The sequence below is a fragment of the Acanthochromis polyacanthus genome, chromosome 18 (genome assembly GCF_021347895.1).
Source record: "Acanthochromis polyacanthus isolate Apoly-LR-REF ecotype Palm Island chromosome 18, KAUST_Apoly_ChrSc, whole genome shotgun sequence".
Classification (NCBI taxonomy): domain Eukaryota; kingdom Metazoa; phylum Chordata; class Actinopteri; family Pomacentridae; genus Acanthochromis; species Acanthochromis polyacanthus.
The window spans coordinates 18,997,212-19,020,206 of NC_067130.1; the positions used below are offsets into that span (position 1 = coordinate 18,997,212).

At 40.4% G+C, this 22,995-nt stretch overlaps 1 protein-coding gene across 1 annotated transcript in view; it reads right to left on the reverse strand.

The window, feature by feature from the left end:
* The window catches only part of adamts6 (ADAM metallopeptidase with thrombospondin type 1 motif, 6), an 84,303-nt gene that overhangs the window by 47,018 nt on the left and 14,290 nt on the right, over positions 1 to 22,995 (reverse strand). Inside the window, 6 exon segments of the mRNA XM_022198339.2 lie at positions 670 to 777; positions 5,958 to 6,099; positions 14,056 to 14,202; positions 16,939 to 17,044; positions 21,531 to 21,549; positions 21,551 to 21,575. Coding sequence (XP_022054031.2) covers positions 670 to 777; positions 5,958 to 6,099; positions 14,056 to 14,202; positions 16,939 to 17,044; positions 21,531 to 21,549; positions 21,551 to 21,575 — 547 coding nt within the window.

Genomic DNA, 22,995 nt, shown 5'->3' on the forward strand with positions numbered 1-22,995 from the left:
ATATATGTATATTTATTGTTTATCAGAACAAAAACTGTAAAAACTGAAAAGAACTATTAGATTTTCCCATTTCTCACTCACTAATGCACAGTTCCATGATGAAAATTGACCAAATACAAGCTTAAAATCATTACATTTTAATAAAAATGTAACTTCTACACTTGATTGAGAAGAAAGGATTAAAATATTTATACTATGTAGAGCCACCATTTTTTTCCAGTGTTGATAACAACCATGGACATTTGGAAAATGTTGTACATGCTAAAAAATAATCAAAGGAATTCAGTGCGATTCACATCATACATCATAAGAGATATTTCTGAGTTCTGAGAACCCTTGTTGACAAATCTATATCCTTTTTTTCTCAGACTCATCTTGAAGTTTGAAGCGGCGGCAGAAGCGTATTTATTTCAGTGTTCAACTGGAGTGTTCAGTCATCGTTCTTAGTGAACGACAGACTGGTATCATCGCTCAGTCGTGTGTGTGTTCAGATGTCAGCTTAAGAATGTGTCTGAGGTCAGTTTATCCATTTTTTCATAACCCTGAGCTAACAGCATGGTGGGGAAGATGTAGGCAGATGAGGAGGCAAGAACAATGTAAGAAAATGTGGTTCTTCTGTTGGGGATTTTGTTGAACCTTTATGTGTCTGAGATGCACAGGAAGACTTACCCCCTTCTCGATGCTGCCTGTCTGGCACAGAGTCCCCTCTGCAGCAGGGATACTGTTAGTTACACAGCGGTTGCTTTTGCTAAGGCACCAGAGCTCTCTACACACTTCCTAGGAAAGAAGGCAAAAGCAAGTTGGTCAGAATAAATCAATTCAAAAGACTGAGGGGGGGTTGGATTGTTAAATAAGGGTGAAAATGATTTATCAGAGGCCTCTGGTGGCTTTCGTCTTCGTGTTTTTCTTCTGCAGTCCGACAGCTGTGAGAAGAAGAAAAAAGAACACAAAAACAGCACAGAAATTCATCTATAAATCTACATGATTCCAGATCAAATCAGAGGAGGAGAGGAGTTGATGAGACCACATCAAAACTGCTTCTAACTTCAAGAGCCCATATGCTTTGGATCACAGTGCATCTTGAGCAATACGCCAAGGGTCATCGGGTGCTCTTCATGTTCTCTTATGAGAAATGAAGAGTCAGCTGGATCAACACCATGACTAACGTTTGCTCACGTTCACCTCAGGACCACACGGGACCGTGACATCAGTTCAAGAAATCCCATTCTGGCTTCTTATGGGAAATCAAGAGTGAGCAATAGGCCTCCCAAGTCTTAGATAAAGACGGCTTGTAGGCCTAACAAATATCTTTAGTATTACTGAGTGGTCTGAGTAAACATCATCTCTCCTCAGTCTGCAAGACAAGGAGAATGCATTTAGATCACTAAAAGAGAAGGAGGAGCGCTCTAAGTTGCTCCCAGATAGATAATAGTACAAAGTGAACACATGTTACAAGGACAGCGCTGCATAACCTTGCATTAGATTTCCCATTAAACCAAAGCGGGGCTACTCGAGTCTCGACTTCAAAGGCTTTTACAGGACAATTGTGTACAGCAGATAAGCAGGCCCATGAAAAAGAGTTATGATCCTACGCATAGATTCTGACCCCCGGGGTCAGTAAATATGCCACGGCCCCACAGCTCCCTGAGCCTATCCAGATTAAATAAAGCAGCAAACTGCCACTCTCTGGTTGCAGTGACTCCCCTCTGCCAGCTGGTTTCAATAAGCCGCCCTGCTGCTCCATTCACTATCTCAGCCATGGTAAAAGGTCAGCGGCTCGGGCCTTAGCAGACAAGGATGTGGGTCTGATAGATTTACGCTAAGAGAGAACACGCTGGCGATAAAAAGGCAGAGGCCCTCGCTAATATAGCCATCAAAGTTTATTTGTTTTTCATACCTGCAACCTCCAGGTTTAAAAAGCACTCTTATGCTAGACTGAAGTCTGTGTTGTAGACTACAGTCTAACCGAGAAGTGAGGTGCATCATTGTGACCAAAGTTTTGCTATAAATTACCCCAGCTTCCTCCCCTGACATCTGTATTAGTTTTCCCACCTCTTGACACAGTCTCATGCTGTGATTTAAAGTCTGCGACACCCCCACGGTTCAACGGTCTTTAAAATCTTTGCATTTAGCTCAACCCTCTGCAGACTTTGGGGGTTACACTCAGAAATATCGCTGTTGTGTCGCTCTACTTCAGTGGTTCCCAACCTGATCTTGGCAGTGACCCCAAAATGCAAAACAACACATACTTTAGAGCTGTTGATCTGAAGTGATATATTTTCTCTTCTTAAATTGCTTGAATTTATTGAATTCTGTCCAGTTACCTAAACAGAGCCTCAACACCATCCAATCATCAGGGTTGTTTATTTTATTTTGCCAACTCTTACTGACGTAAATGTAATGCTTATAATAATATCATATAATTAAGCAGTGCAGCCTCCTACTACATCCTCTGAAATGACAGTAAACTTGAATCCTCTCTGCAGTATGTTATAACCTCCATGAGGGGGAGGATATATTGCAATACTCTTGTATTAGATTGCATTATTTTTAAGCTAGGTGTAGCTAATAAACTCTTTGTATATATACTGAATGCATGTATGAACAACACACCTCTGGTATTCTGTTTTATCAGTGTAAATTTAGGCAAACAAAAACTAACTCTGTGATAAAAAAATTCTCTCTGAACAGATGTAAGAGATTAAAAGGTCTTAATGCTAGAAATGTGATGAAAAATACATCAAATGGATGTGAGGTCAGATATCCATTCAATAATAAATGATAATAAACAAGAAGTTTTACCAAACTTGGACCGCCCGGCGACAAAGATGACCCCTGTGACCTTGAAAATGAGGTCACGGTCACCAAATGCGAACTTGACCTGTGTCTTATTATGGTACACCTGTGTACCAAATATGGTGAGGCTACATCAATATTTTATCGAGTTATCGTGCGGAAATCAAATTGTTACAGACAAGCAAGCAAGCAAGCAAGACCATGCAGCTCAAAACAATACCTTCTGGAAAACGATGTTCGCCGGGCGATAATAATAAATATATTCTGTAGCCATAAGTTATTTATAAATTGCATTGTTTCAAATTGTCATTATGATTTTAAATAAATTAATTCTTCAGTTCGGGTCAGGACCAAAGCGGTGAATGGATCAACCAACACTTTCATCCCTATAGCCACACCACTATCATGGCTAAGAATGTTTTTGCAATGAGCTGAGATGTCACTTGTTTTTGTTGGTGACCTGAAATCTTGTCTGTTGTGATACTCAATCAAAAAAAAAGCAGGCGTTGAGTGATGGCGAACTAAATATTTGGGGAAAACGATTTGCACCAAACGGTACAAAAAGCAGCCCAAAGTATCACAAGTCTTCCAAAACTAGCAGTAGGAAAGCAGTAATGTGTAGCAAGAAAGTCTGAACAATAAATCTCAGTGTGTGCAGATGAAATTTGATTTTTTTTTGCTTATTTCCATTCTGATTATCATCTAAGAGCCACAGCTCCCAGTCTGAGGGTCCACTCTGGCGCTGTTCACACCAGGTCATGTGTGGTGGTAAATTTCCAACCTGTCCTGGAGATAAATGAATTTGCGGCCAAAACTGAACATTTTCTGTGGCTGCAAAACTTACAAATCATCCCGTTATCTCACAGTCTGAGCCAGAGGAATGGTGTCTTAGGCAACATCTTTCACCAGAGAAATATCCCAACCACAAAATGATATTATTTATAGATATATTAGAGATAAACTTTGATATGCTGTGGCTAAACGTCCCTTCTTTTCTTATCACTGTTTGTCTGCAATCTTTTGCAGCACTGAAAAATAAGAAAATATTCCTCCAAATGTGGAAAAGTTCAGTGGCTGAGCTTCAGAAAGAAGACTCTTCCAGTTATTAGAGCTTTTATTCTCCTCTGAGGCTGCGTCCGTCCTGTCACAGAGGGCATCTCTTTCACAGATGGCTGTATGAAACAGATCTGATTGTCAGATGAAAAACTCCAATCTAGCTGTGTTGAATCAGCGCTGGAATCCCATCCGCTCATAAATGTGTCTCTTTCATCCTGATCTAAAACCACAATTATGAGCTTAGGAGCCTAAATAACAGGGCTTGATTTGGGGCCTGTTGTAATCTGCTGTCAGATATTTCTTTCAATGAAATGAAATAACTCTATGATCTCAGCTAATCTCCATCCCCTTTCTTTGGCCTCATCATCCCAAATATTTATGTAACGCAAAGCAATATCACATTATTGTTCACTACATCTTTGAGGTCTCAACCGCTCATTTTATGGTGCGGTTGTTCCCCGTCTTTCACTGCCTGTGTCACCTCATGTGCAGAGGTTTTCTCATTAGTCGGGCAGAGGGGCTGAATCATTATCATCACAGACTGAAGAAAACACAGATGAGGGGAGTGTTGACTTCATCCCTTCATCTCTTTGTCTGGAAAGTTTCTAGATGAAACAGAAGAATAAGGCAACGTGTGGACAGACACCTCTTAAAAGGCTCTGGCTGTCAGACAATAATAAAACAATTATCTTTCTCTCATTTTAACTCCCTATTTTAATCTCTACTAGGAAATATACATTTGAAGGAAACCGTTATTATCCCTGCAAGGCTTCAACAAACTGTAAATGTACATCAACACTTTTGTTTAAACCTCTGAACTTCGAGCAGTTTTGGGGCGTATTTTGCTCCTGTTACATTTTTACTCACTGTGGGTTCATTTTTCACGGCAATATAAAGTCCTGCACCAGTATGGAAACAACACAACTATGGCTGGAAGGAGAGGGAACTCAGAAGTATCTTGTGTGCTGTATGACACAGTTATTATCTCAAAAATCACTCCGAATTTCTTTGATTATTTGCTTCACAACATGTACAACATTTTCCAAGCAGACATGGGTGTTACCAACACTGAAAGAAAATGGTGGCTCTACATACTATAGATATTTTACTGCCTGCATTGTAGTTTTTTGTTTGCTCTCTGCACTGTGTAAACACAACGGCTCATAAAGTCCCCTGATTTTTTGTTCCAGAATTGTTGGTCATATTCACTACTGGCATTTCATTTCCACTTAGTTTGGGCTGTCACCCTCGAAAAAAAGGATCAAAAGTTCTAAGGATTAGAAGAATATATATATTGTTTTGCCATTTCTAGGGCTAAAAATAAAATGATTTTCTATTTTATTGATGACCTGACTCTTATTCTCATAAATAATTGTAATTATTTGGTGTATAAAATGGGAAAAATGACAAAAAAATAACAAATAAATGATCAACAGTCCAAAACCCAAAGGTGCTGCATCTTCCTATGACACAAGACAGAGATAAGAAATGATGTAACAATTAATAAATTTCCTTTCAAATGACTGAATCATTCTTTGTACCAGTTTCAGCTCTGAGGTTGTTTAAAACAGATTTATGGACTTTTGCTCTTGATGAGTTTTTGGAATCCTGACACCGACTATAGCACGGTTTCTATGGAGGAATATTATTGCAAAAATTCAGATCGATTTATGTGGAAACAACATATTTATATATATGTTTTAATCTACTTTTAAAGTAAAGTTCAGCCCCGTGTGGCTACTGTGAAATGTTTTTGACTTTAGCAATTATTGGTAAAATGGGACACTTTGTAAAAATTTGTATTTTGGAGCAATTTACACAATCATTCCAGTCATTCCTCAGCTCCCAACTATAAACATTAACCACTTCATTAATATATTTTTAACGTCAGAACATGACGATCACTGTGATTCAAGGATCAAGAGTCCGTGTATGTGGTGTTAGGCAAACTTCATACCCATGTGAAGTTTTTGTCTTCAACATATTCCCGTCTGAAAGCGTACGACCGCGAACTAGAAAACTGCATCCTAATTTAAAATAGGGGGCCAGTATGAAGAAAAGAAAACGTGAGCAGCAGAGCGGCGTGAGAGTTGCTGGTTTCTTACCCCATACTTGCACTGGCGTGAGGAGGCTCCGTACTGGAAGCGGCACTGCTCGTCTGCATCGTACACCTGCCCCGGGGCCACTGTTGGGTACAGGAAGTCTCGTTTCAGAGGTTCATTGTCCAGACACGTCCCCCGACCTGAGCTGTCAAAAAAACAAACCTACAATAGGATTGTTTCTTACACAAAGGAACCTTTCTGCACTTGGCTAATGGCAGAGCTAGAGATGCCAAGATCGGACAATTAAAGTCACCCCCCTCCAAGACCTTGGCTGGTGTTGTTTGACTCGTTTAATTTTACCACCAAACTACCATTGTAGGAATACTTGTCAGAGATCTCAAATGACATGTAATTAATGTTGATATTACACATCAACGCCTCCTCATCAAAGGGAGTGTTGAAGCACAAGCAGGGACATTTTACCGGGAGGCAAAGGGGGCAGGCTGTGGGCCCAGAAACACCGACCTCCCTGATTATATGGCTCTGAGCTCCACTGTTCTGTATGTCGCTGCTCGGAGCGAGTCCACCGAGGAGCCAATAAAATGACAGTGCAGGGAGAGGAAGAGAAAAATCTGGAGTGAGCTGTGGGTCATACATCCAAGCCTTGGATTATGTTTAGTCTGTTTTGTCAAATAGAAATATGTGGCTCGCTAAAAACTCAAAGAAAAGAAAACACATGCACGCACACAGCAGTTTTGTATTCTAGTAGCTAAAACAGTGAAAATGCTTGTTTGCGTTTGGTTGAGATGAGGTTCGTGCAGATGCTCTTCTTGTTCCATGCATGAGGGCAGACACTTGCTAAAAAGAAAACTGATTATTTCTTTCTGACAGGCTGCCAGAGACTCAAATCACACGAAAGACAAGCGCCAATAAACAAACGCAGACATATCTCCTTTCAATCTCTGCCTCCTTTGCTTCTCTCTGAGTCAGAGGATTCTCTCCAGGCAAAATATTACTATGACTATTTACTATAACACTGTGTTCTTTCCAGCTGCGGCAGCTGCAACATGCAGTGGAATGCTTCCCATCCCTCGAAAGGAAAAGTGGGCCTGGTGACAACAATAACGTAGTGCTCGACTTTATGATCGAGCAGATTGCAGCTCAGGCCCAGAATACAAGAGAAGAATAGAAGACTGGATGCAAAAAGTCAGAGAAAACTTAACAGCTGCTTCACCCTAAGTACTATACATATATATATAGTCCTATATATACATATTCTCAGTTACCTGTGATGGTTTCATGCCAAGCAAATAGTTTTAAGACTATGTGCCCAGGTTTTAGCGATATCTATCCTGAGATTTCTGCCTTCAAATCACAGAAGTTAACTGATGTTCATTTTGGTTTTTGGAAACGACCATTTAAAAGGTTCCTACAAACATTTAAAGTTAGAGAGACTTATATTCATAGACAACTGGAAAAAGTTCAGATTATTATTATTGATAATGTATTTATGGCTTTTGAAGAGTAAAACCTCCAGTCATCTCCACAGTAAGGAGTTGGACATCCTAAAAACTCCCATATTATACTGAAAATAGAGTGGAACAATTAACTGAAACTGCAATCTGGCCAAGAGCAATATCCAAACTGCAGATACGTGTCACAACATGCAATTCTAAATAAAGCACTGTGATGCTACAGAGATGCCATGCCAATAGTATTCTCCAGATACAAGGAAACATGCTTGTACTGTTCAGACTGCAGCACAATCACGTTATAATTTGGTGTAAAAATAAAGTAAAACTCATAATTCACACTAAAAATTGCGACTCATGTCACACTTGCAATATGATTTGTGTACAGTTCAGCCCTAATGGAGAGTACAAATGTGTACTTCTCATACACATCTGGGTCTGTCTCAAGACTGGACAGCATCTGTCTTTTCTACATTTCAAGTACTAGCTAATTCCAAACTCTCTACTTTCTAACTTAGGTTACACCACCAAAGGAAAAGGTTGACATCTTAGGATATTGTAAATAATTGTTTATAAATCTGGCATTACTTTGTCATGTACAAATGATATGGCTCTGGGATAGTAGCATGTATGCACCTTAGAATTAGCGTAAAATACGTGATGCTAACCCCAATGCTACTACCATAATATTTTGTAACTAGAGGTATAATGTGTCATGTATTGTGAAATGTTATTCAAATCTAACTTCTTACTTTACATTGTTTTGCATTTATATTCATAGACAGAAAAATACTGAGTTAGTGGGAAATATCCAGTTTTGTCATATAACTGATGCTATTCTAGCTAGTCATTTCGCTATTCTAATGAGATCACACACAAAAAATTTTTTTGAATTGAGGTATACTGTGTTAGCCTTGTAAAATGTAAGTTAAAATGTTTATATCAGTTCACATATTAGCAAGCTAACTTTAGTAGAATTTGTTTTAGTCAAATAATAATGTGTTACTTGTGTAAAATTTAATTTAACCCAAAACTTTACCAATAACTTTGCAAATTACTACATTATTTTGCATATATATCGGGCTTTGCAAAAGTTCTGTTACACTTGTTGAGACATTCACAAAAATTGACACTAAGATTTTTTGGTGCAATAAGATAAAACTTTTGGGTGGCCACATTTCTGATTAATATTATCATTAACACATATATTGAAATATTTAGAAAATAAAAAATTTCAAATATGTAATTTGAGATATAATTATACTTGTATGTTTTATTTTTTTTCCAGTCAAAATGTAAACAACATTTAGACTTGCATATCAGGGCAGTTGTGTCAATCCTGTTTTTTTCATTATTCAGTATTAATGGTTCATATATTGGCAAACTACTGTACAAGTCACTTGGCTTAATTATGCACGTAGTGGCAACATCTCTACAAAAGACCTTAATTTATTTACAATTATACAATTATATTAATATTGTAAGTAAGTAAATGTAAATAACTGAGGTCTTATGTGCAGAATAGTTATTACTAAATGTAGTTGCGTGTAGTAGCAACTATTCCCTACATAAGACCTCAATTTCTTTCTTGTTATATTAAACAAATGTTGAACTGTCAAACATGTAGTGCAACAGTTTGGCAATTTGATTATGTTAGGTGTTTTAACTGCAGGTACACGTAATTGAAGATTTCAATTTATTCCAGAAAATGTGACTACATAAATTTACTGTGACATACAGTACAACAGTCAACAATCAAAAAATGTATTAAAGAGGAGGGAATACAGGTGAGTGCAGTGAAATTTTAAAGATATCACCCTGAAACACTCATATGTAGAATCAATACGAAAGGTAGGAGAAAAAAGTAATCTTAGGTAAATGACCTTTAATAAACTGTTTTGCAAAACTTATTTTTATTGGAAAGTGCTTTTAGGGGTAACAATTCTAACTGACGTCTCCATGACACAATTGATAATTTACATAAAATATGAAAAAAAAATCTAAACATAGACTCGTGCATGAAAAAAACAATGGTTTTGTCTATGGTGTCTTGCTTTAAGCAGAATTTATACATTCTACACCAAGAAGAGCACATCTTTCTACCTTCCTTTTTCACCTCTCTGCCCTCGTACTTTTGTCTTTCTTCCTCTCTCAATCTCCTGTTCTCATTTACCGAATAGAGTAATCCAATTTCTTGACTCCCGTTCCTCTGAGAGCCTTCTCATCACAGGGAGAAGCAGACAAACCAGCTTCTGAGGCCCCCAGACTCCCTGTGCACTGAGGGAAAGTCTGACTATTTATTAGTTTGGAGAGAGTCAAAATAGTCAAAGTTTAAACATAGAAGCTATTATTTGACATCGTCGCAAAGGCTTCCTGTCCAGTGGATTCAGCCAAATTCATTATGCTGAGCGGAAATATCTTTTAATAAGAGGGAACATCAACGGTCCCTGAACTCTGGCGCTGATCATTCATGGACATATCCTGAGTGGATCCAACCATCGGTGAGACGGCAGCATGATTTAATCAGACTAAACCTAACAATTATCATAAGGCACACAAGACTCATATCAAATTCAAGTATGTGTATGTGGTCTCAGAGTTTAATAAACCCAAACTGCCTGCCTTTTAACATTTATAACAAACTGGCATGTAGACTTGGGAGAGTAAACTATGACTAAACTGTGAGTGCATTCATAAACCATTCCTAAAAAACCCAAACAAAGCACCACATATTGCTTGACCAAGACGGTGAATCTAGGCCAATACCACAGCCAAAGTTGTTTACTTGGCAGGGGGAAGCATGTGCAATATCCAAAACTCTGATTGAGGGAGAGAAAGGGAGGATAATTGGAGTTTACACACAGAACCCTTTTGTAAGAAACATGAAAGCTAAAGGCAGTAAAATCAAAATGAAAAGAAAAAGCTCAAGACACAACTCCTACAAATAGGCTTGTAATATAAGATAACGGCAGTCTATTCTGCTTACAGATGAAGTAAAACAACTTTGTCTCTTTTTTGTTAGAGTGCAGCTTCGGTCGTCCTCAGATACTGGAGCCAGAAATGGACAGGAACCCGACGGGGCGGTGGAGAAGCAGCTCTTTGTGTCCCAGTTGGAAGCTGGCATTTAATACTGTCATCTCTGTCACAAGTGCTGTTCACTAAACCTTCTCTAACAGCTTTCAGCCGGAAACATCATCTGACAACCACAGCTTCTATTATCCGCTTTCTTGGAGAGCCTCGCTAACACAACATGAATGCACAAACAGACACACACACTGCAGACTTGCCACCAATACTTCACCACAAGGATGTACAGAAGAACATGCAAGCAAGTCTTAGCGATGAGAAATTAAGTTGAACTTTAGGGAGAAAAATGTGTGCCAATGTGTTCTAAGTGAGATTTTTGCAATCCCATGTGTATAAATTAATAGGCTCTATTATTCAGGACGTAACAAAAAGTAACACTCTGAATGGGAGTAATGTTTGCTTTACATTTTGGTGTTTTTCTACACTCACATCCAGCCAAATAAACTCAGACTAACACTCACAGGTAAATGTGCATTACTTGCACAAGCATGCAAAAGGCCGTACTAGAAAGTTTTTGTTTATGCTCTCCTAACTGTTAAGTGTTTCTGACCTCTTGTTCTCTGTCTGAAGCAGGAAATAGTCCAGAAAATATGTAAAATTGTTCTGCCTGACTTTGCTAATATTTCCATTTGTTGCATGTCCAGTTCATTCAGAGAACCAAAACTGTTCTAACAAAAGAAACCTGTATAAATACAACAGACTCCAGCTCAACGATACATTAGGCCATTATCCACTGCAGGAAATTGTTGGCCTTTTCCAGTTAACTTGAACGTGTGTGTGTGTGTGTGTTCCACTTGCAAGAACCAACCTTGTAGAACCTCTATCAAGGCTGATTGTGCGGAAGAGGTGCTGGCACCAGACCTAAATAACTACTCATGACATTGAACCTTTATTCTGCCTTCTGGATGTCCTCGACATGTAGCACTCTCCTTCCCACTAACATCAGCATCAACGTGGTAAAATGTGTTACACAGGTTGACAAAACAAACCCTCCATCGCTCCATTTCCTTAGTGTTCACAGGACTGAAGGTATTCCGCCAAGGAACGCCACGGAGTTAAGTGACGATCTGCGTCAGAAATGGCACAAGGCCCAATTGATTAAATTTTGGCAACGATACTGCTTACAGTCTGGATCCACGGATTTGTAAAAGATTTCTGTATCATTGACAGATAGCGGCACGGCGTCACTGCAGCCCTGACAAGTGAACTTTATATCAGCTGCCTGCTGACGATCACATGATTGCGATCCGAATACAAATCCACCGTTGCCGACTTATCAGAACTTATCCATCAGAATCGATACAAGAAACAACTGATTAAATTGTGCGGGTGTTTCTGAGTCCCATCAATTCCTGCCGGCAGCTATCTATTTAGGTCAGTATTCGTACATAACGTACACATGCATAACACACGCCTGTGCTCAACACAACGTCATTTTGTTTGTGGATCCATCTATATTAAACGGTCACATCCTGTGTTGCTGTGATTTCTGATCATCAGTAACTAATAAATAAACAGATGCTGCATTTCTGACAATGCCATATGGGGGAATGAACAGCCTTGGTGGAGTGCTGCATTCTGAGTTAGTTGTCACTGTTTGACTCAACAGATGTTGGATCTGACACATCATTGTAAAACAGAACGGACGTAAGGGCCAGTTCACAGTACGCTTTTGTCTTGTGATCACTTGTTAGACAATGATGCGGCCGATATGTTAAGGTGCAGTAACAATGACCTCCAGGACCTCAGAGATGTCTACAGTGTTGGCTGATAACTTCACTGGCCTTCTGTCTTTCATAATTTGCACCAAAAATGATCAACGAATCTACTCTACATAAAGCAAAGACACGCAGATACCAAAAAATAAGAAGTTGTAACAGTCACTCGTTTTCAAAAACACGCAGTGGGTGGCGGTCTAACAAGCCTGCTTCTAGAATATTTTCTTAGGCAACAACAACATTAATAACCGTACTCTCAGTCCATTATGAATGACGTTGGACAATGGCATATGTGGGTCATTTTTTGCAGTGAATCTTAAAGCTGCAGTCAGCAGAAATCTTGAAAAGGCAACAAAAAGCCAACAGAATTTGAAAATACAGGCTCTTTCTCACCTTCCTGTGTCCTAAGCCCCTCCCACATATACAAGCTGTAACTGTTTTTATTAACTATATCTTCCTTTTTAATTAATGCGCATTGCTTTTGCCATCTTGGCCATTTTGCTACTCCCTGGCTGCACTAACATTGCAATTTTTCCCTCTATGGGACAAAAAACAGACTATCGTATTGTATCAAACCGTAGTGTATTGCATGTTATCTTATAGCAAATCCAACAACAATTGTTGGTTGAACTGCACTGTGGGGAATGTAGGTTTTGATACAGAAGAATTATCTAGAATGACAGAGATAATGGTTATGGTTCTGGAGCACTGACATCCATCGTTTGCTCGTATTTTCCACATTTGCAGATTCATGATTTTTTGCGGGGGTATTGCTTTAATGGACACACTTTAATGTTCAGAAAACACTTAACTGTATTTTCATCATTACTGCAGCACCTTTTCTCGGCCACTGTTTGAAATGGCCTGTTTGAGTTCCTGTCTCTTTAAGGCCCTCCTCCCAAAAAGCTCAGTGTGCTCTGATTGGTCCAGTGGGCCAACAAAAGCAACGGTAGGTTGCCTGCAGTAACCCAGAAGTTTAGTGATGTGGTCGCAGCAGTAGCAATTCTAGCGATGAAATAATGGTAAACTGCGAGGAAGCAGTTCATTCATTGTTTGAGGGCCAAACTATCCACCATGCAGAGGTTATGCAGATGGGCGACATGGTGACATAGATATGTAACAAAAGAAAAGCCTGAACTTCCAACAAGACATTTCAGGCAAGTAAGGAGCAGAGTTCTTAGTGGAACTCTCTGCTGTGGACTTTGGGCTTTTAAAGTTTGCACAAAAAAGCAGCGACAGAACACACTAAAGGAAAGGGAAAACCCAAGAAACAATAAAAGAGGCTCTTTAAACTGCCACATCCCAACAATGTGTCAGGACAATGTCATAAATTGGTAAAATGGTCTTTTAATCATCAGATTCTGGGGCACTCTAATTGTCTGTCCTATCAAATAAAAATGGATTTATGTGAGGTATCTGTTTATTCAGTTATTCCAGATGTTTGGTCTGGCCTCAGGAATAGAAACAAGTGTGTTACCATTCCAGGTTGGCATTCTGCTTTTATTTATTTGTGTGCTCCATTTTTTTTTTGTCTCCTTTGACCTCTCCTCCAAACAGCAGAGCAGTGGTCCAAGCCAGCTGGCCAGCACATCGCCACCGAGGACCACATGAGCTCTAACGTCACCCGCCTTGTGGTGCGGGGATGCAGGAGTGGAAAGCAGTCGGTTATCATCCACAGCCACAAGGAGGTCTGGCAGGAGTCTCAGCGATGAAATGGATGTGAATAAGACAGCCGAGCGGGTCACCACAAGGGCCAGCCAGTGGCAGCGGGTTGTAAAGCGAGACAGCTGCAAGCAGTGCACCTTTTCCTCTCCTGCACACACACATACACACAATCCAAACACGCCCAGACAGTCCCACGGGGAACAACCATCATCCACTTACTCGAGAAAGCTGGTGATGTAGTCTTTGCTGCAGGCAGACCAGGAGAAAGGGTTGGTGTTGGCTGTTATATGAGCGGCCATCAGCTTGGCTGTCTCATGGCCTTTGGTGCCGCAGGAATTCCCGATCCCATCGTGGTTCATCCCAAAACTGAAACACACAAATTAAAAAGTGGAATGACTGCAGCTGGGAGTAATGATCCACAGTTAAATACACAGTTTTGATAGGAGGATGCCGGTCAGTCCAGGTTTCTGGCTGGAGGATGTCTACCCCAGTGGCTGTAAAGATCAAGCTCTGTGGCTCTGAAACAGCTGTGTGGAGGGGTCAGAGGTCAAACCCTGTCTGGTGCTCAGCAGGAATGAAAAAGTTCTAATCACCACTCTGATGCCTGGCTGTCAATCAGCGGCTGCAGGTCTGAGCAGGTCGTGAGCGGGAGTCACTGCCGGCTTTAGATCAGTCGCTGAGAGAGACCCAAAACCCAAACAGCTCCCAACCTCAAGGTCTGTTGTTAAATCTGCTCATTTCATATTGAATCCACGCTCGAAATAAATCATTTTAACAATTCATTTTTGAAAAACCTTATCTGTCTGGATATCATTGGAGAGAAAATCTCATGTTACAGCAGGATGTCAAAGCTCACTTTTCCTTACAGTCCAGCAGCACAAATCAGGTCTAGTGTATATAACAAACCCAACCACATTGCACAGTCTGAACCTGTTTTTCTAAGGCCGGCATTTATGACATTTTACCCTACTCTGGAAATAAATCAGGCCGGTCAAAACCCCGCTGCAGTGTGTTTTTTTTATACATCCTCTAGAAGCAGAGACTATTTTTACAACTGCCCCACAACAGAAGCAGACATGAGACATAATAAAGGAAATCGCCATCTTGCTGAACTCTCTCGAGAGGGATACGTAGACTAATACATCATCATTATTTTGCTTTATATTCAGAAGGAGAGACCCAGAGGTATGTGGACACTGACATTTGCATGAGGAAATATGTGGAGATACAGTTCAAGACGTCTGCGGGGGGGGGGGGGGGGGGAGGCTGCACGCAAGTCTGGTGAACCCGAGTAGTAAGAACTGTTTGTTTAAGAGCAAATCACAGCTGTAACAGCGATAAAAGGATTGAAGATAAAGTGAAATAAAGAGGAATTACAAGAGGTGTGGACATGAGTTAGAATCAAGTCTGATTTCTTTGAGCTTCATTTGATAAAATCAAAAAAAGACTCACAACTTATCCTCCTGTTAATAATGCCAGAATCGTAATGTCACCGTTGATGTGTTAATGTTACTACATTAACCATCTTAGTTTAGCATGTTAGCATGCTAATATTTGTTAATTAGCTCATTACAACCAAGGCTAATGGGAATTGTGTCGATTTGCAGGTCTTTAATCATTAACCAAGGTTCTAGGGCAGACATGGTTCAGGATTAATCCACACTCACAGACTTACATACTTTTAGGTGCATTCACGCTAAGTCCAGGGCTTAAGACTGTGCATGAGGATCTCTCACAGACATTTGGAGCCCTTCATGCAAATTTTCCATTAGTCTGCCTGTCTGAAGACTGACGGAGGTAATTACCTACAATTTATAGTACTGTGACGAGAAACACGGGGTTACCAGGGGCAGCTCAGAAGCATGAAACCGGAAAACAAATAAGCATGGAAGAAGCAATGAACCCCAGTGATACAAGAAAAAAATAGGTCTACGCCTAGGTATAAACACAAAGCTCATAGGTAATACCCAGAGCTGTGCATTTGTGCTTGATGGCAAAATGATGAATTCCAAATATGTTTTTCAGGCCCTGGGTCACAAAGAAAGTAAAACCTACAGTCGCACAAAGCCTATCACATTTGTCAAGCTAACATGACGGGTATGTCACAAAGTTGTGTGTGCCGTTTATAACATTTTAAACCATGCTGGCTCATCATGTAGTACAATGGTATTGGTATCTGACAAACTCAGGATGTTTGTTTCAACCAGATGATACCACATGTTCATGATGACTTTCTGAGATTAGATCATTAGTACACTGTAAGCACTTAACATTTCCGTACAACGTGTTTTGATTGACTTCACACCATAGAGCCTCCAGTCCTGCTGTCAGAAATGAGCAGAGTGATAACAGCAATGTCAGGGCATCCATCAGCTGCTGGCGACAGCAGCTTCAGAGCAGTGATGCTCTGGGAATGAAGTTCGGCACCAAAATACATCTTTCAAAAGCAACTTTAGTTGATTTACACTATCGTTCAAAAATTTGGGGTCACCTAGACAATTTCATGTTGTCCATGAAAACTCACACTTTTATTCATGTGCTAACATAATTCCACAAGGGTTTTCTAATCATCAATTAGCCTTTCAGCACCATTAGCTAACACAATGTAGCATTAGAACACAGGAGTGATGGTTGCTGGAAATGTTCCTCCGTACCCCTATGGAGATATTCCATTAAAAATCAGTCATTTCCAGCTAGAATATGTATTTATCACATTAACAATGTCTAGATTGTATTTCTGATTCATTGAATGTTCTTCATTGGAAAAAAAGTGCTTTTCTTTCAAAAATAATAACATTTCTAAGTGACTCCAAATTTTTGAACAGTGTATATCACATGACAGACACGGGGATGGATGAAATATTATATAGTAGATAATGGTACACTGTCAGATATTATAAATATTTCTCTGGTTAAAAACTTGCAGAAAAACCTCAAGGCTGTCAGAATGAGAGAACTCTCCAAGCTACTGCTTAAATCACTCGCACTTAAAAACAAATCAGTTTGAGGCCCTCTGACTGTGTCCCACCTCTGCAATTTGCATCAGTGAGCAATGTCACATTTTATATTTTATATTAGGATCTTAAAAGTCTTAAAACTCACTTGTGGCCGATCTCATGGGCAATGGTGAAAGCAGAGCCGAGGCCGATGTCTTCATTGATGCTGCAGCTTCTCTCCGGCTCACACATTCCAGCCACTGAGGCCAAACCTACACACACACACACACACACACACACACACACACACACACACACACACACACAGACACACACACACACACACACACACACAGACACACATAAGCCAGACAAACATGCAAACACAGGGTCAAGGCGCAGCATTCTCAGGAGTCGTAAAATTGGGATTCCACACATATGATCTTCCGTTTACAGCGGTGCTGCAAGACAGTTTGAGCTAGTCACTGTTCTAGGTTCACCAGGGAGAGATGAGTTTAGCATCACCAGCTCAGTTGCCTCTTTTTTTTCATTTTTAGCAAACTGCAGCGACTGCTGGAAAATGTCTAGACACGGCTTAGATTTATACATTTCAATTCATGTAACAAGGGATTGCCTTCAATGTGAGCCAAAGAAGGGAATATAAGAAACCCCTCACCAACACTGTGCCCCACCAGAAACCTGTCAGGAAATATCAGTGTTTTCCTCATTTCAAAACTGGAGTTGGAGTACGAGGGAAACAGGAGAGGAGAGGGTGTTTAAAGCTAAAACCGCTCCACAATCCAGGTGTCGCAGGTCCTTTTTTCCTAAAGCCTGACAGGTCAGATAGGGAGACTGCAGGCAATTCTTCACAGATTACATCTACAGGTGACTGAAGAGTGGATCGAATGACAGTGAAAAGCAGGTGTGTTTGTCTGCTTGCGAGTGTGTGTGTGCAATAATGTGTAAAGGTTCAGTTCACCCAATTTACAAAAAACACATCTGCTCATTCATTTCTTGGTGTGTTGAGCTACATATACAGCTTTGATTGTTTTTTCCAAGACTTCTGTGTTCTCTTCAAAGAATAATTAAAATAGCATGCAAAACAATGTTCTTGATACTCAGAATAATAATTACAATGTTATTACAAGTGAAATTTCCTTCCAATTATCAACCAAATTTCCAGAATACTAAAAAAATAAGCAATAAATGTCCAGTCAGATGCTACAAGTTCATTGCAGCCAAGGGCACAACAAGATGACATGATTAAAAGAGCTCCAGTCAAACCTCAAAACATGAATGAAATATGGCATTTGTTTGTTTCCTGTATCTCATTAAACCCTGATTATACTTTGTTGCTATATGATACATGTCCACAGGATCCATCACTTCAGTAATTCTCACTTATTACTCCGGAACGTGACGATCTGCGGTGGTCTGTCTGTCTGTCTGTCTCCAACATTACTCAAAAACGGACCAATGGATTGGACGAAATTTTCAAGGAAAGTCAGAAATGACACAAGGACCAACTGCTTAGATTTTGGCAGTGATGCAGCATATACTCTGGATCCACGGATTTGTTAAAGATTTCTGTTTCATTAAGAGATAGCGGCACAGTGTCAAGTGAACGTTATGTCAGCTGCCTGCTGACGATCTCATGATTGCGACTACTAAAAGTCGATCGCTGTGGACTTTTCAGGACTTATTCCTCGGAAATGATACAAGGTACAATTAAATTGTGAGGATGTTTATGAGTCTGATCATTTCCTGCCGCCCATTACATATTTAGGTCACATGATTCGGTATCCGTACATAACGTACACATGCATAACACACGCATGTGCTCAGCGCAAGGTCATTTTTTATTAAAGATTTCTTCCGTTGGACATGATACAATGACTGAGCTCTCAGAGTGCTTTTCTTGTTGTCCATTTAAGCAGTCTGTAATGCATTTTGATAACAAGGACACGGGGTATCGCATTGCCTGCTATTTCTATTTCATAAAGTTGAGGTCTAGACTACTTCATGCAAATCAAAGGTGTCCAGATACCGCTTGCCACCTCTGAAAACTTCCAAGCTGTCAGTCCACAAATGAAGTGGCCAATTCATGCTTTCCACATCCACAAGGGACAACCTTAACACAAGGCTGCCATGGTCCATATGGACCCCTCTTCAGCATCCCAAAATCTGCACATACAGATTGTTCGTATTTCAAGTGTACCAACTGCATGCGTTCGGAGCCAAATGTTGCTAAAAAAAAAAAAAACAACAGCTTGTTATGAGGAGAGGGTGTGTTTCTGTGTTCAAAATAAAGGGAAATCCAGCCATCTGAAGCAGACTGATGAGTACTTATTGTAGTATGAACAGAAATATGTGCATATCTGCGGTCTTCCTTCAAAGCACACATCAGTCATTCAGAAACCATGAGTTGGCTTTTGGTCCATGTAGACTTAATGTTTTCATCTGCTGCAATTTTTTACCTCTTCAACAGAGAGGAAGAACCATAATCCATCTGCTACATCTGTTTCCGTTGCTCTTTGTCATGATTTGTTTTTATCGACACAACTTTTCCGACTTTTTTGCCATATTTCGTGTGTACAAAATCAGGTAGATGGAAGCACATTTACAGACAGCAGCTTGCAACTGGACCCTCGTTCTACTTAGCAGGAAGCAGATATCTGGAGGCTGAATATTTGGATAAATACAACAAAGGGTACGTGGGAAAATTTGGATGGACTGACCCTTCAGACTTGGTTTCAAATATTCAAACACTCAATGTGGCTTGCACGTAGAAACAATAGGTTTTTGCCAACTGTAATAACGACATGCCCCTCAGATTATCCTGTAGAGCTTTGGTGAACTCCCTTGACTCCACTTTTCTTTATTAAAAGCTAAAGGCTCGTAAATCTAGTCAAGTGTTATTCCAGATTTTAACCAAATTTCCAGAAAATAAATACTATTGCAGTTTAAGGCACAACAAATCGAAAGCACCAGTGGAACCTCGAACAAACAGAAGGAGAAAAAAAATCTAAATACGATATTTATGTTTGTTTCTTCTTCAGCAGAGAACTACAATATGCTTGCTATATCTGCTTGCATTGCACTGTTTCACGTTTTGTTTTTTTCCCCCAATTTCAGGCATTTTTCACGCACTAATTTGTAATATGTATAAAACAAGGAACACTCCAACAGCTTGTGACTGGACCTTCTTACAGATATCTGAAAAACTGAAAGTCTGAGTGACTTCATACGACAAAGAATAAATGAGAAAATTTGGATTTGGATGGACTGACCCCTCAGCTTGGTCTCTAGTAACTTAAACTCTTGTTGTGGCTCGCATGCACAGACACTAAATTTGTGCTAAATGTGATATCGCTGCACTTGACACACCACCCTTCACACATAAGTTATTGTTAGTTGGTCAGCGCCTAATGCACATTGTCCTGTATAGTTTGAACAGCCTTGACTCGGTGCTAAAAGGGGCACAGCTTTTGTATCCTCTTTACTAAGAGGCTAAACAAGAATAGACTCGCAAATCAGGAGGCCACTGAAACCATTACTGCAGGGAAGGAGGGAGCCTGAAGGTGAAGAAAGGAGGAGGAGAGGGAGGGAAAGGAAGGAGGGTGGCTACTCTACGATTAGTTTAAGAATGTGTGTGTGTGTGTGTGTGAGAGAGAGAGAGTTAAGTGAGTGTGAGCGTGCACACATTCTCACACACACACCGAGGTGGACTGTGTATTATCTCCAGCGCCGTGATTACTCGGCGACCCTAAAGGCCAGCGATCTGACCCGAGAGCACGATCCCCGAGAGGAGAGGGAGGGGGGAGAGGAGAGGGAAGGAGTAGGGGGGTGAGACAACGAGGAAGCCAAGCAGATGCCAGGGCAATTAAAGCGACTGGGGAATGTGACGAATGCGGTCAATCTGTCAAACCACCCCTGAAGTCACAATATTACCTCCAAGATATACTGTGGTGCCTGCGGGGCCTTTACAAAGATAAGATGGGGAGAGGAGGGCTGGGTGGACAGGAGGTTTGGGGTGGAGCTGAAGGGTTTTCAGAGAGAGAGGGGTGGTGGTGGGGGGAGAGTCTCTCTCTCTCTCTGTCACTGCTTGCTTGTCCTTTTCCCACCCCCAATATCACCACAGCCTGCATATCATCCACTCTATCTCCCTCCTGCATACTCTAGCACTCCCTGTAATTGTCCTTTTCCCCTTCCATTTTCCTTTCAACTCCTCCTCTTCTTCTTCTTCTTCTTCTCCTCCTCCATCTCCTCCTTTCTGCTTCCCCTTTCCTACCTTTCTCTCCTGCCTTAAGTCTGCCTCCTTGGCTTTCCAACGCATGCCTTATCCTTTCTGTCTCTCAACCCCCGGTGGAAGTGTAAACACCTTAGACAAACTGAGGTTAGAGGAGGAGGACGCAGAGAGAGAGGAGTTTTGTAAAGTGGAGGAGGTGACTACGGCTGTCCAGGTTCAGGGCTCCGGGCCTCAGCCAAGATGGGGCGAGCCGGCGAGGAGCTATAATAACACAAGTGAAAACATCCTTCTCATTATGTCTCACAGGAGCCGTCTGGTGTTCCTCTAAAGGAGGCTGCGAAGGTTCCTAAATAAGGTTTGTCTGAGGGCACGCTGAATGTGAAAATGAAAACCTCTCCGGAGGGAAAAGAGAAGGATGAACTCCTAAACCAGAGATTCATACTGTCAACATCAGATAAGATTACCAATTTGGCAAGAAAACATGTGTAAGCAAGTTTTACTCCACTCACCTAAAGTACCACAGGGTTTTGTTCTTGTAGGTGCAGATGTCATATCTAAAAAGAAAAAAGTGGAAAGAACAGAAAAAATTGAATTAACTTTACTTTTTTTAAAAGATTTATACAGTTTTCTTTCACTGGCTCTTTGCCTTTCCATTCTTTCCCTGTTTAATCACCTAGTCTGGCCAGATATAATCTCAGCCGTTAGCATAACAATAGCATGTAATGAAGTCATGACAGGTTTGGGTCTAGAAAACACCTGGTTCACTCCTCCATCCATAGCTTTCTGCAAATGTCACTTAACCCTCTGAACCCCGAGCAGCTTTTTGTGCATTATTTAGCACATTTTTTTCCCTCAGAGTGGGCTCGTTTTCACTCTAATATAAAATCATGTACCTCTATGGAAACAGCACAACATAGCTAGAAGGAGAACCCAAAAATGTCTATATGCAGGATGACTCAATTAGAAAGCAAAAAAAAAAAAAAAAAATCAAGAAAGCTATTTCTCCATGCAGAATGTGTCTTACAACAACTTGCTTCTCTGTATACCATTTTTATGCTGCATTTATTTTACTGATTTTGCACTCACTCTCACTGAAGCCGAGAAGTCCTGAATTTTGTCACATGTCGCTAATGGCTTATTGGTTGTCCTGAAGAGCTCACATTTTTTTTGTTCATTTCCAGAATGTGATTGTTGCAAATTTTGGCAATTTTCTCATGATTTAAGCTTCGATTTGGTAAAATTTGTAGACTGAACTGCATGTCACAGTAACGTTGGAAATCTTTTGGTTTCTCGCTCTGTTTAATTCCTTTTTAGCATTTTTTTTAAACATAGCACCCCTTTCAGACCTGTGGTTAAAAGGGTTAACTAACGCACATTGCTCAGACATGAATGTGAATCCACAGAAAGGCTTCGGTCATGCTGTGTCCCTACTGTTAACCCCTGTAACCCGCATACAGGTAATCCAATAGAGCCGCAGCGCTTCAAGAACACATCATACATTTCAAATGAAGGATCCGATCAATTGCTAAAGCTTTTAATCTATTAAAACCAAGGGCACTGCAAATTTAATTCATTCTCGTTCCTCCCCTCCCTCCTTTCTCCTTCCCTCTGTCTCCCCATAAATTCCTCTTCCTTCCTTCTCCTCTCTCTCTCTCTCTCTTTCCTCTCTAGTGGAGCAGCTCCAAACCAGTCAGGTACAATCATGACCTCGTTTAGGACGTTCTGTTTGTTTTGATTTATTTCCCCCAAATTTCCCTCTGTGCCTTTTTTTGAACGTGACAAGCCACATTCAAACAAGACTATCTGACTCAGGAACTGATGCATGAAGCAGCAGTCATATTTCTTGGAAACTTTTGGTCTTAAGACAAACTTTTTGCATGTTTCTGTTAGCAGCGATCAAGCTCTAAAAATTTCTAGATGTGTTAAGTACGCCCAATATTTGCAAGCAGCATTACTTACAACAGCTTTATAGTG